Raw genomic sequence first — 12,073 nt, 5'->3', positions numbered from 1 at the left:
AACCATGGAACTATGGTTCCTCTGTCTGGACCCATTTTCCACCCTTAGTAATAATATCCATGCCACCTGTTTGTATCTGGGGAACTTTGAAAGATGTCCCTGTCGATGTCCACCGCAGACTTTAACAACTGGGTCCTTGCGTCTAGTTCCTAGATCCCACTGTGCATCTACAGTTAAGAACACTGCTCTCTCTCTAAGTAGTCATGATGCCTTAAAAGTGTTCGTTGATACTTTCTCAAGGAAGCTTCCCCTGTTGACCCTAGCCTAGGCCTAGTCACCGTCATATACACAGTAGCCTGTGTTTGTTGGCATGTGACATTGTAGCTATTGTTTCAAGCTTGCCTTCCCTGTAGACCACCTGCTGAGCACAGGGACTGAAACTCCTGGCTTACTCACAAGTAATTCTGATTCATTCATGCACCGGGTGGCAGGAGTATTCAATCCCTACTTCTTCAATGAATGGTTCTTTCCTTTATTATATCTGGGGTATATGTACTCATACTCACGCTCGTACGTGTGTATGAATGTGCTGAGTACATTGATTGGAGGACAACGTTCTTTTCTTCCTTCTGCCATGTAGATCCCAGTGATAGAACTCAGGTTATCAGACTTGACACTTTATTTGGGCGGAGCTATCTCCTGGCCCTGGAATGAATGACTCTTTACCTACCTGGGGATGTATGACCGAATCTCCAGTTCGTGGATCTGTCAAGGGCATTTTTCTTTGAAGGTGAGACCTTAATTAAACCAGATAATACACTTAAGTGATTATGAATTTAAACCAGTGTTTTCCTCTTCCCATTCGGGTATGAAAGCGGCGCAGTGAGTCTGTTTTCATGGTCCATCTCAAAAAGAAGGTGGAGTTGGTAATGTGCCTCGATCTCTGTAATCTCATATCTGGGCACGAAATGTTGAAAACAAGAAAAATCCCGATCAACAAGATGTGTGCATTCCTTTTTTTATTATTGGATATTTCTTTATTTACATTTCAAATGCTATTCCCTTTCCCGGTTTCCTGTCCATAAGCTCCCTATCCCCTCCCCCTCCCCTTCTTCTATAAGGGTGTTTCCCTCCCCATCCATCCCCCTTCCCACCCTGCCCTGACATTCCCTTACACTGGGGGGGGGGGGTCCAACCTTGGCAAGATCAAGGGCTTCTTCTTCCATTGGTGCCCAACAAGGCCATCCTCTGCTACATATGCAGGTGGAGCCATGGGTGAGTCCATGTACAGTCTTTGGGTAGTGGTTTAGCCCCTGGAAGCTCTGGTTGGTTGGCATTGTTCTTGTGGGGTTGCAAACCTCTTCAGCTCTTTCAAGATGTGTGCATTCTTTGGGTATTTGTGCTGAACGTGACAGTTGGTGATCGGAAGTCCCTGGTTCATGTGGTATACCCTGATGTGGATTTCAGCTAAGCTGTAGTGCTGAGGACACTTGTGTATTCTAGACACACGCACCCCTCGTGCACATGTACGCATGTGCTCTCTGTATAGTGCGCATATGTGAAAATAGAGTTCTTCCAGGAAACCCTATTCTTAACTGAGAGCTGGACAGGAGAATTGTCTGAAACCCAAATCACAGGCCCCTGACTGACTTAGACTTTTGCAGTCCCTTAATTTAGCCTAGGCGAGTAGCTTGCCCCGAGCCTTGGAAGAACTGCTCCTCCAAGTTCTCTTGACACTGACATGCCCCCTTTTCAGCCTCTGTGGTGGTGGCCTTGTCACAAGCCCAGCTGGAGCCTACAGTTTCTCCTCCCAGCCAGACAGCAGAGACACAGAAGGCTGGGTTGAGAAGCAAGGACCACTGCCACAGGGCCCCTTTCTGGCCAGGGCCTCCTGGGCCTCGGAGACCAAGGTGTCCAACATGCGTTCTCAGTGCAGGTGGCACAGCTCTGTCCGCGGGAATCTCCGGTCTAGACCTCTCAGCCGCAGGCAGAACGGTCTAAACCGCTACTCCATCTCTTCCCATTCCCCTTTCTCCACCCCGGGACGGAATATCCCAGGCCAGGCAGGACTGGGTCACCTCCGCCTCCTCCCAGGGCACTGATCCGGCGAATGAGGGAGGCCCGGGTCCCGGGCGGTGGCTGGCAGAGGGGAGTGGAAAGGGAGGATAGATGGGGCCGGGGGTGGGGTGGTGATGGGGGGAGGTGGGGAGGGTGTCATTTTCTTTTTCTTTCTTTCTTTTTTTTTAAAAAAGTATTTCTCTCGCGAGAAACCGCTGCGCGGACGATACTTGAAGAGGTGGGAAAGGAGGGGGCCGCAGAGTTGGGGCAGAGACTGTGGGTGCCACAGGCAGCCACAGCTGGGACAGCTGCGGAGCAGAGCAGCCACCGCCGCCTGAAAGTCCAAGCCGCTAGTCCAGTGGGTCTCACGGGGTCCCGCCGGGGTCGGGCGGCAGGCGGGGGTCTGGAGGGCCGTTTGCGCGGCCTCGAGGGCAGGAGGCCGGGCAGGGTGAGGGGTTGTCTCGAGCATCTGCAGCTGGCCCTCTCTGCCTGACAGCTGCAAGACCCGGGACTGCAGTGCCCTGCTCCACGTCGGATGCAGGGGACTGCGGGGCTGGCCAGTGACCCGGTATGTGGGCGGAGAGGACCCTGTTTGGGGAGCTGGGGCGTCAGCCGTCACCGCGCGCAATTAGTGCCATTAAGACATTGTAGGCAGCCGGCTCGCGGGACGCCGGGGCTCCCTGGGGACACAGTACTTGGCGCCGCGAGGCCGCAGGGTCCGCGGATGCCAGTCGCCGGGCTCTGACTCTGCAGCCAGCTGGAATCGAACGGTCCTCGTTCCTCCGGCTAACTGCGCCACGCGCAGGCGGCGCGCGGGCTGGGCTCGGCACCGGGGACTGCGAGCTTTCAGCATCCCGGAGCCCTGAGTGTCTCCCCCCCCACCCCCCCGCCTTGGGGACTTGTCTGTGTTGCAGGACAGGGGCTGCCCGAAGTGGGAGCAGTCCCGAGAGAAGAAAGCGGTAGGACCCAGGCCGGGACCTCCCTGTAGCAGGACAGCGGGAGCAGCGAGACAGCGAGACAGCGGGATCCCGGAGACGCGGGCCGCTGGAAGGCGCGGCGGCGGCGGAGCGAGTGGCGGCCGGCGGCACCATGCGGCGAGGAGGGCTGCTGGAGGTCGCGCTGGCTTTCGCCCTGCTCCTCGAGTCCTACACGAGCCATGGGGCGGATGCCAATCTGGAGGCTGGGAGCCTAAAGGAGACCAGAGCCAATCGCGCCAAGAGACGAGGCGGCGGAGGACACGATGCTCTGAAAGGGTAAGAGAAGCTCCCAGCCGCTTCGGTGTGCCTCCCCTCGTCCTTCTTGGGACTTTGAGATCCACAGCAACTGACAGGGCCAGTTCTGGCCGGTAGAGGACCCTGGGTGAGACCTCTTGGGGGACAGCCTGAAAGTGCCATGGTTACTCGGTCATCAACTCTTGTTCAGATAACTTGCCTTGTTCCTGGCCCAGAGGAGAGGTCCTGGCTGGAGGGAATCCTGGGCTATTGTTGAGGCAGATTTGGGGAGGCTAGAAAGATTCCTTGTGGAAGAAGGGGAGGAGCTGAAACCCAGAGAAAGGGAGAAGCCCACTGCTTTTGCTGCTTACCAATTCCGGTAGTGTGCAGGGAGAAGTGCTTTCCCATGTGGGCATCAGCTCTTTGGGAGGCAGCAAGGAAAGGAAAGAATTCGGAGACCAAGATGAGATGCGTGGTCAGGAGATGGTCCGCTCCTAAGACATGCTCATGAAAACCAGGACTGTACACTCCCTTTCAGACTCTGGAAGTCTGCGGGGCAAAGGTTTTTGAGAACTAGTGTCTGGGCTGCTTGAATTCTGCTTATGGCTGCTGGAGTAATGTCGCTGTGGCTGGCCCAAAGCGGGTGTTCTTGTGGTATCTTCTTGGAAAACCCTTGTACTATTAGCTTCCCACGCCCCAGTATTACAGCAGGAGTGATTTAGATTGGTCAGGTTGGCGGTCTAAGGCTTGGCAGTTTCCGGAGCTGAAGGAGAGTGGAAATAATTCTTTTAAGCGTTTTTAAACGTTTAAAAAGGACAATCTCTGAGATTAAGTTGGAGCCTCTACTAGAAGGGGTAGGATGGAAATGAATGGCCACTGTTCTGTCCTTTGGAAGAGCCTGCTCATTGATCTCAGGGAATGCACACGCTGAACTTTCTTGTCATTCTAGGGGTGCATTGACCCTGTAACTTGATAATGTGACCCCGGATGACATGGTGAAGGTGTTCTTTGGATATTCTTTTGTTTGTTTGTTTTGTAGACTGTTTTGTGTATATGTAGTGATGTAGTGTATGTATGCATGCATGCATGTATGTATGTATGTTTGTATGTATGTATTTGTATGGCTTCAGTACAAGAAGCAAGAGAGGGGTACATGGAACAGCTTTTGAGTCCTTGTCTGGATGAGGGATCAGTGAGCACTTAGGCTGTGCTAAAATCTTTCTGATTGTTTGATCTCAGAAAATAGCTAAACCAGTTCTGTCCTGACCTTTGTGGAAAACAGACCCAGAATTCTAACAACATCATCGGGAATAACTACTGACTCTGACCAAGCAACAGACAACGGTTGCCCTGTGTAGAAGGCTTGACAAGAGTTCAGTAAATGGGTGGAAAAGCTGATTTTAATATGTTCTCAAGAGGGCTTTGTTTGGTTCAGCATTTTTCTTTCAAAAGTATATTTCTGCTGCACAATATCATCTTAGTGTCTTTGTGATGGAATTGCTCATATATACATGTACACACACATATATGAGAGGGAGCTAGGAAGAAGGGAGGGAGAGGGAGGGAGAGATAGATAGACATAGAGAGATGGATGGATGGATGGATAGATAGATAGATAGATAGATAGATAGATAGATCTTTCACTCTGGGTGGCAAGTCTTAATGCTAGAGCTTTGCGGATCTTAACGTGTTTCTGTCACCAGCTCGTGTGTCCCTTTGGGAGGAGACAACCTGACAGGCAGAGAGTATTTCCTTTTTCTGCTGGCAGAACTGCTCTTTACCACACCACTGGGGTTCACATGTGCTTATGAATGCAGTTACATCTCTGTACTTCTCCTAGTGTCTGATCTCCAACAGATCCCAGCCTGTTGCAGTTTTTGTGAGTCTTTTTCACACGCAGCGTTAGTAGAACAGCCATTATGACTATTCCTAGCTCTTATGATATTTATTTATATGGCTTTCTGCCTCCATTTCTATGTATGGCTGTGGCCAAAAAGACTTTAAAAGATATACAATTAAAAGTACTTCCTTTCTACTTTTTATGTACACTGCACATATTTTTCTAGCAAAATTATAGACATATACACATCTACATATGCAGTACATATATTACCTACATGCATGTTATATATATATATATGTATATAGATAAACATATGTATGTATACGTGTCTTACTACATGGATAAACTGTATATAATGTATGCCTTCACTTTTTATATATCTTCATTGTATCCAACTGTTAACTTATGTTCTTTTGGTTTGTAGATTTCAATGATATGGTGGTGCAGAGCCAAATGATGGCTCTTGAGAGTATAGTAAATATTTTGCTATTAACAACATCTTTCTGTATATTGCATGCATATGCATAAGCTTATATGTGGCACAATGTAATCCAAGCACAACTGCTGGATCATAGTTTTCTCCCAGATTCTAAACACACCCATTCTGATGCTGATTTTGAAATCTCTCTTTACTCACTGCCATTATGGTCTCACGTGAAGAGTCTTTCAGCCACGGTCTGCTGTGTAAACCATAAGAAGAGCAAGCTATGCACGGTGTTTGCCCAGTTATAAGGTTTCTATTTGTCTTCACTAATGTGTTATGTAGTTCAAAGCTCCCCTCTGACTATGCTGACACCTGCCTGTTAGTTGGATGGACATGCTGGGTTTCTGAAGTAGAGGTGGTTTGTAGACCCACTTATGTGAAACAGAGGTGATGACTGAGGTGTTTTGATGCATTGCTAATAATTCACACACTGATGTCTGGCACGGACTGTCTGCTCTCCTACAAGCCCCACCCTCTGCTCTTCCTCTGATGGTGACAGGTGCCAGACCTAAGTTTCCTGTCAGGTCTGTTGCTCTGCAGACTGGAGAACTTGTCCCCTGCTAGGTGTGCCACCCCAGTCCGTCTTCTCTCCTGCTCCCTTTAGCAATGTTTCCTTCCGTTTTTCTTCTTGCTGGGCAGCAGAGCTTTGGCATTGTAGAAATTTAAGCATCCTCAGTCCCCACCCCCAACTTTTGCTATGTTTTCTTGAAGTAAATTGTCAATTTCAGCTTTTATTGGGAACCTTTCTTTCTTTCTTTCTTTCTTTCTTTCTTTCTTTCTTTCTTCCTTCCTTCCTTTCTTTCTTTCTTTAATTAAAAGATATGGTGGTCCCCATTCACTCAGCAAAAACCCACATTTCCTTAATTTTCCAGTGAAAGTTTGAATGTTTATTTATTTTTTTATATTCTACTTATTTGTTGTATGTGTTTGGGCAACACAGTCTGTGTGTGTGTGTGTGTGTGTGTGTGTGTGTGTGTGTGTGTGTGTGTGTGTGTCCAGAGGACAACTTGCAGAATCTCTCACTCAATCACTAGTTTCTGGAAATTGAACTAAAGCTGTCATACTTGGCAGTAGGCACATTTACCTGCTAAGCCATCTTACTGGCCCAAAGTTTGCAAGCTTAAAAAATAATTTTCAAATAGTAAATGCATTTAGTAGTTTTCTTTTGCCTGGCCATGTGTGAAAAGACTTGTTGAGAAATAACACAGTCATAACTGTGGGCATTTCATTTCGTATGAATTTCTCTCAGCTAAAGTTTAACACTGTGATTAGGTAAAAAGTGGAAGATGTCTCAGTAGTGTAACACAGTACCACCAAGGACAATAACAGCAAAAGCAACAAGCCAGCCCTAGTTGGAGAGAGGAGTTATGTGTCCTATCTTTATGATGGCCTTATTTCTTTAGTGCCTAAATAAGGAAATATTACAGTTTCATGCCAAAGGGAGACATTCCTTAGTCTGAAACTCTTTTCCCTAAGTCTCCAGTAATTGGGAATGAGTCTTGTGTCCTTGTTGCTGGTATGTGGCTTGACAGACTTACAGGCTGACAGGCTGACAGGTTGACAGGTAGACAGGCTGACAGGTTGACAGGCTGACAGGCTGACACAGACTGATACAGACTGATAGGCTGACAGGCTGACACAGGCTGATACAGACTGACACAGACTGACAGGCTGACACAGACTTACAGGTTGACATAGGCTGACACAGGCTGACACAGGCTGACAGGCTGACAAGTTGACACAGGCTGACACAGGCTAACAGGATGACAGGCTTACAGGTTGAGAGACTGACAGGTTGACAGACTGACAGGTTGACAGGCAGACAGGCTGACAGACAACACAGGCTGATAGGTTGACACAGGCTGACAGGCTGACACAGGCTGACAGGCTGACAGACTGACACAAGCTGACACAGGCTGACACAGGCTGACACAGGCTGACAGACTGACAACTTGACACAGGCTGACAGACTGACAACTTGACACAGGCTGACAAGCTGACACAGGCTGACACAGACTGACAGGTTGACAGGTTGACACAGGCTAACACAGGCTAACAGGCTGATAGGTTGACATAGGCTGACAGACTGACACAGGCTGACAAGTTGACATTCACAGGACTCCCATGTGTTTTACAAGGTTTGTCACCCTTCTCTTGATTCTTTTTGGTCTTTGTTTATATGTTTATATTGTCCAGAGTTTTTATTACTATAAAAACACCTATGGAAAAGTTCATAATCAGGGTAGATTATGTGATGGCAAATTCCGGAGATTAATTACAGAAGCGAGTTCTTAGTGAAATTTCATGGGAATAACAGAGACTTTAAACAGCCTGTTTGACTCATAAAGACAGCGTTAAGACTCAGCTAAAGCCACATAGTCTCCTAATTACATATAGGGGAAGTCCTGAAAAATAGCATCTTTTGTTGTCACATTTATGAGAAGAGGAAGCTAATATATTGAGACACAATTTAAAAAACACAGATTTTCTTAAGCAGGAAGTTTATGTAATTCCAATTTTTAAATACAAAGTAAAAAAATTATTTGACTTTTTCATCTATGCCTTTAAAGAACGGGTAAGCTATTGATATAAATGAATAAAAACACACATTAACACACGGCGTCATGATTTCAGAGTGGAAGGCAACGGAAGTCTAGACATGCCTTCAAGCTTAATTGGAATTTTAAATAATATTGAAACAGTCCTTTGTTAAAAACCATAGCATTATACTAATAACCCATAACTACCCCAGCAAAATGCTAAACAACTAGAATATACACTCAGAACCAAACCACTCACTCAGACACTCTGGGAGCTTTAGCTTTGGTTTTCCATTTACTTGCTTTTTTGGAAGACAAGTAAACTATTTTAACAACTTCTTTGATTCTGGACACTGCCCAGCACCTGGGCTTACTTTAATAACATTCCTCAAGAGAGCCGAAATCACTCATCTATCAAACACAACACCAAAAGTCTGCGAACACTTATTATTTCATGATTATTAAAACGCGATTATTCCTTGTGTGGTCTCACATGTGGATGTGTGGACAGGTGTACATGTCCGTTTGTGTGTGTTGGGGAGGGGTGAACTGGCACATATATGGACACGTCGATGGTGGTCAGAGGTCAGTTTGAGGAGTCATTTCTCAGGAGTCATCCACCTTGTTTAATGAAGCTGGGGCTCTCCCTGGGGCTGCTCTCTGATTAGACTATGCTGACTGGCCAGCAAGCACCTGGTAACTGTCTGTCTCTGTCTCCCAGGGCTGGAATTCCAGGTTTGCAACACCTGTCTGGCTTGATGAGTTGGGGTTAGGGATTGAACTGAAGCCCACATTTTGCTGTGAAGGTCTCTCCCTAGACCCTAGACTTGATTTTCTTTCCTATTAGTTTGTGAAATCATTAAAGGCAAATCATAATATCATCAATCATAAATCATAATAACACTAATAGAACCACTAATACCATTAAATGTGTTTCAAAGAACCTTTAATTCTGGAAGCCTTGATCGGAACCCAGTGTTTACTTAGTTCAGTGGAATTCCAGAGATGTGTAACAACACCCAGCTTGGAGGGGCTTCATAGTTTACAGACGACCAAAATCCATTCACGAAGAGCAGCCACAGACAGTCTGCTATCAGGCTAAACAACGCTGCAGCATCGTGTTCCTTGGTTTGATGAAGCTAAGCACTGATAAATTCTTCCAAGGACTTTGATCGAGTGTATTGGTCATCCTGGAGCTAGGGGCAGGATGGGGCGGGGCTAGGGGGAAATCAAAACTCAAAATGTGAAGTTTATTTTTATCAAACATGCACCTATTTCACAGCATTATAAACTAAAATCATTGTATCTCTAAACAGAGACTTAGGGCCCGGTGTAATAGTCGTGTACGACAATGCTTAGATAGCACTTACGTGAGAAACTGCTCTCTGTATGTTCTAGGCACACATGTAACGTTCATCCGATCCATACAGTATTTCTAGGAGATGGCAGTTGGCTCCATCCATTCACCCTGACAAACATAACCAAAGTCTTACTATTCAACTTTTTAAAACTAATTTTAATTGTGGTTTTTATTTCTTGCATCAATGAGCTAAGATGCAGGACCAAGATATTGGTGAAATTCCACTTAAAACTTCTAATAATCTGTAGTAATAGTTCAAAAATCCTAAGTGTGGTTAATCTCATACCATACTTAAATAAAAATGTTTTCTGAGACTTCAGCCCAGCATTAATAAACGGAAAGAATCATATGATCTCAGTGCCATCAGGACCTTGGATGGTGCGTATATCATATTTAATATTAGAGCTTGCATTACTAAAGTTGTAGTAACCATCTCAGACACACCCTTCTATACTCCCCAGCCTCTGAGCCAAGAGTATTATGTATTAATTTTTTGTTGGACATTTTTATTTACATTTCAAATATTATTCCCTTTCCTGGTTTCCTGGACATAAACTCCCTATCCCATCCCCTCCCCTTCTTCTATAAGGGTATTCTCCTCCCCATCCATTTCCCCCTCCCAACATTCCCCTACACTGGGGGTCCAACCTTGACAGAACCAAGGGCTTCTCCTTCCATTGGTGCCCAACAAGGCCTTCCTCTGCTACATATGCAGATGGAGCAATGGGTTTGTTCATGTATAGTCTTTGGGTAGTGGTTTAGTCCCTGGGAGCTCTGGTTGGTTGGCATTGTTGTTCTTATGGGGTTGCAAACCCCTTCAGATCTTTCAATCCTTTCTCTAATTCCTCTAACGGGGGTCCCACTCTCAATTCAGTGGTTTGCTGCTAGCATTTGCCTCTGTATTTGTTATGCTCTGGCTATGTCTGTCAGGAGAGATCTATATCTGGCTCCTGTAAGCATGCACTTCTTAGCTTCATCCATCTTATCTAGTTTTGGTGGCTGTATATGTATGGGCCACTTGTGGGGCAGGCTCTGAATGGCCGTTCCTTCAGTCACTGCTCCAAACTTTGTCTCCATATCCCCTCCTATGAATATTTTTGTTCCCCCTTTTAAGGAGTGAAGCATCCACACTTTGGTAATTCTTCTTCTTGAACTTCACGTGGTCTGTGGATTATATCTTGGGTAATTTGAGCTTTTGAGCTAATATCCACTTATCAGTGAGTGCATACCATGTGTGTTTTTCTGTGATTGGGTTACCTCACTCAGAATGATATTTTCTAGTTCAATCCATTTGCCTATGAATTTCATGAAGTCATTGTTTTTGATACCCGAGTAGTTTTCCATTGTGTAGATGTACCATATTTTCTGTATCCATTCCTCTGTTGAAGGGCATCTGGGTTCTTTCCAGCTCCTGGCTATTATAAATAAGGCTGCTGTGAACATAGTGAAGCACGTGTCTTTGTTGTATGTTGAATATGTATTACTTTTATCATCTAGAATCTCTTCTTTTCCAAATCCGAGTAAGAAAACCATCTTTCAAGTAGAGTTAAGCAACACACATCTCTTTCCAGGGAGGCTGATGTATAGTTTTACACTTTTGCTGGTAAAGATGAATTATTTAGTTGTTTGCTTTGCTTTTTGTATTGGTTATCTGCAAACTCAAAATTTTAATATTAAATGGAAGCAATTATTGTTAAAATAGCAAGCTTTGCTGTGTCTACGACAGGCACTCTTTAGTAGTATTAATTCCTCAATATATAACTTCTTACTAGGGAGATTAAATGTCTTTGTACATCTAGCAGGTTGGAAAAAAATCCAAATATTGTAAAGTTCCAGTCATTGCCCTAGGGAAATCACCTAGAGTTAAGAGACTTGGCTTGATTCCCTTTTAACTTAATATTTTGATGCTTCTCGGCTAAATTAAACTTTATAGCTGGTAAATGTCTTTCTTCAATCCTCTTGATACCTTCTTTCTCTAGGATGTTCTCCTGGGGGAGGGAACAACTCAACATTAGTTGAAGGTATATCCTGTTACAGGCCAGCAGAAGCATTGTTGGAAAGGGATTAATAAGAAGAGATATCACAGTAAGAGTTCACTGGCTCTGCAGACTGTGGACCAGGCTGTGTTTGAGAATGAAGCCATGTTGACTCATTTGTGCGTATGTTACCACAGGGCCGCCTGCTCTTTGCAGCCCTTGAATGACGTAGCTGTGACAGAGATAGAACCTCTGCAAAGCTGGGAATATTTGCTGTTTGGCCCTTTACAGAGACAGTTCCACAGCCTTTGACTGGGCAATATAAAAGTGGCAGAGAGGTAGAGGCCCTGTGTGCTTTATTTCTCTGAGAATTCTTGGGCATGGGTAGGGTTCATAGATGGTTGTGGATGGTTAGATATGGACCAATTTTAATTGACTGACTGTGCAAGGTTAATTATTAAACCAGAGGTTGGAGGATACAGAAAACTGGCATAACGGGAGAAAGACACAAGACGGAGAAGATGTGAAATGAAGTATTTGGGAATGGGGGACACTGGGCACAGGAGGCCAGCTTTGCACTGCACTGATCTGCTGGCACTGTCCAGTGTGGTCTGAAGTTTGCTGCCTTGTGATCCTGTACAAAGAGATGATGCTGTTAAGG

The 12,073-nt window shown here is 45.5% G+C and overlaps 1 protein-coding gene across 3 annotated transcripts in view; it reads left to right on the top strand.

Annotated features, from left to right (window-relative positions):
• The first annotated feature begins 2,185 nt into the window (after positions 1-2,185).
• The window catches only part of Fbn1 (fibrillin 1), a 203,118-nt gene continuing 193,230 nt past the window's right edge, over positions 2,186-12,073 (top strand). Inside the window, exons 1-2 of one of the 3 annotated variants that reach the window (XM_087654706.1) lie at positions 2,186-2,236; positions 2,913-3,251. In XM_087654706.1, the coding sequence (XP_087510832.1) occupies positions 3,088-3,251 (164 nt within the window). In that variant the 5' untranslated portion in view covers positions 2,186-2,236; positions 2,913-3,087. 3 annotated transcript variants of the gene reach the window in all.

Source organism: Rattus norvegicus, chromosome 3 (genome assembly GCF_021556685.1).
Source record: "Rattus norvegicus strain SHRSP/BbbUtx chromosome 3, alternate assembly SHRSP_T2T, whole genome shotgun sequence".
Taxonomy (NCBI): Eukaryota; Metazoa; Chordata; class Mammalia; order Rodentia; family Muridae; genus Rattus; species Rattus norvegicus.
Note: the sequence above shows the minus strand (reverse complement) of the source record. Positions and strands in the feature narration are given on the sequence as shown.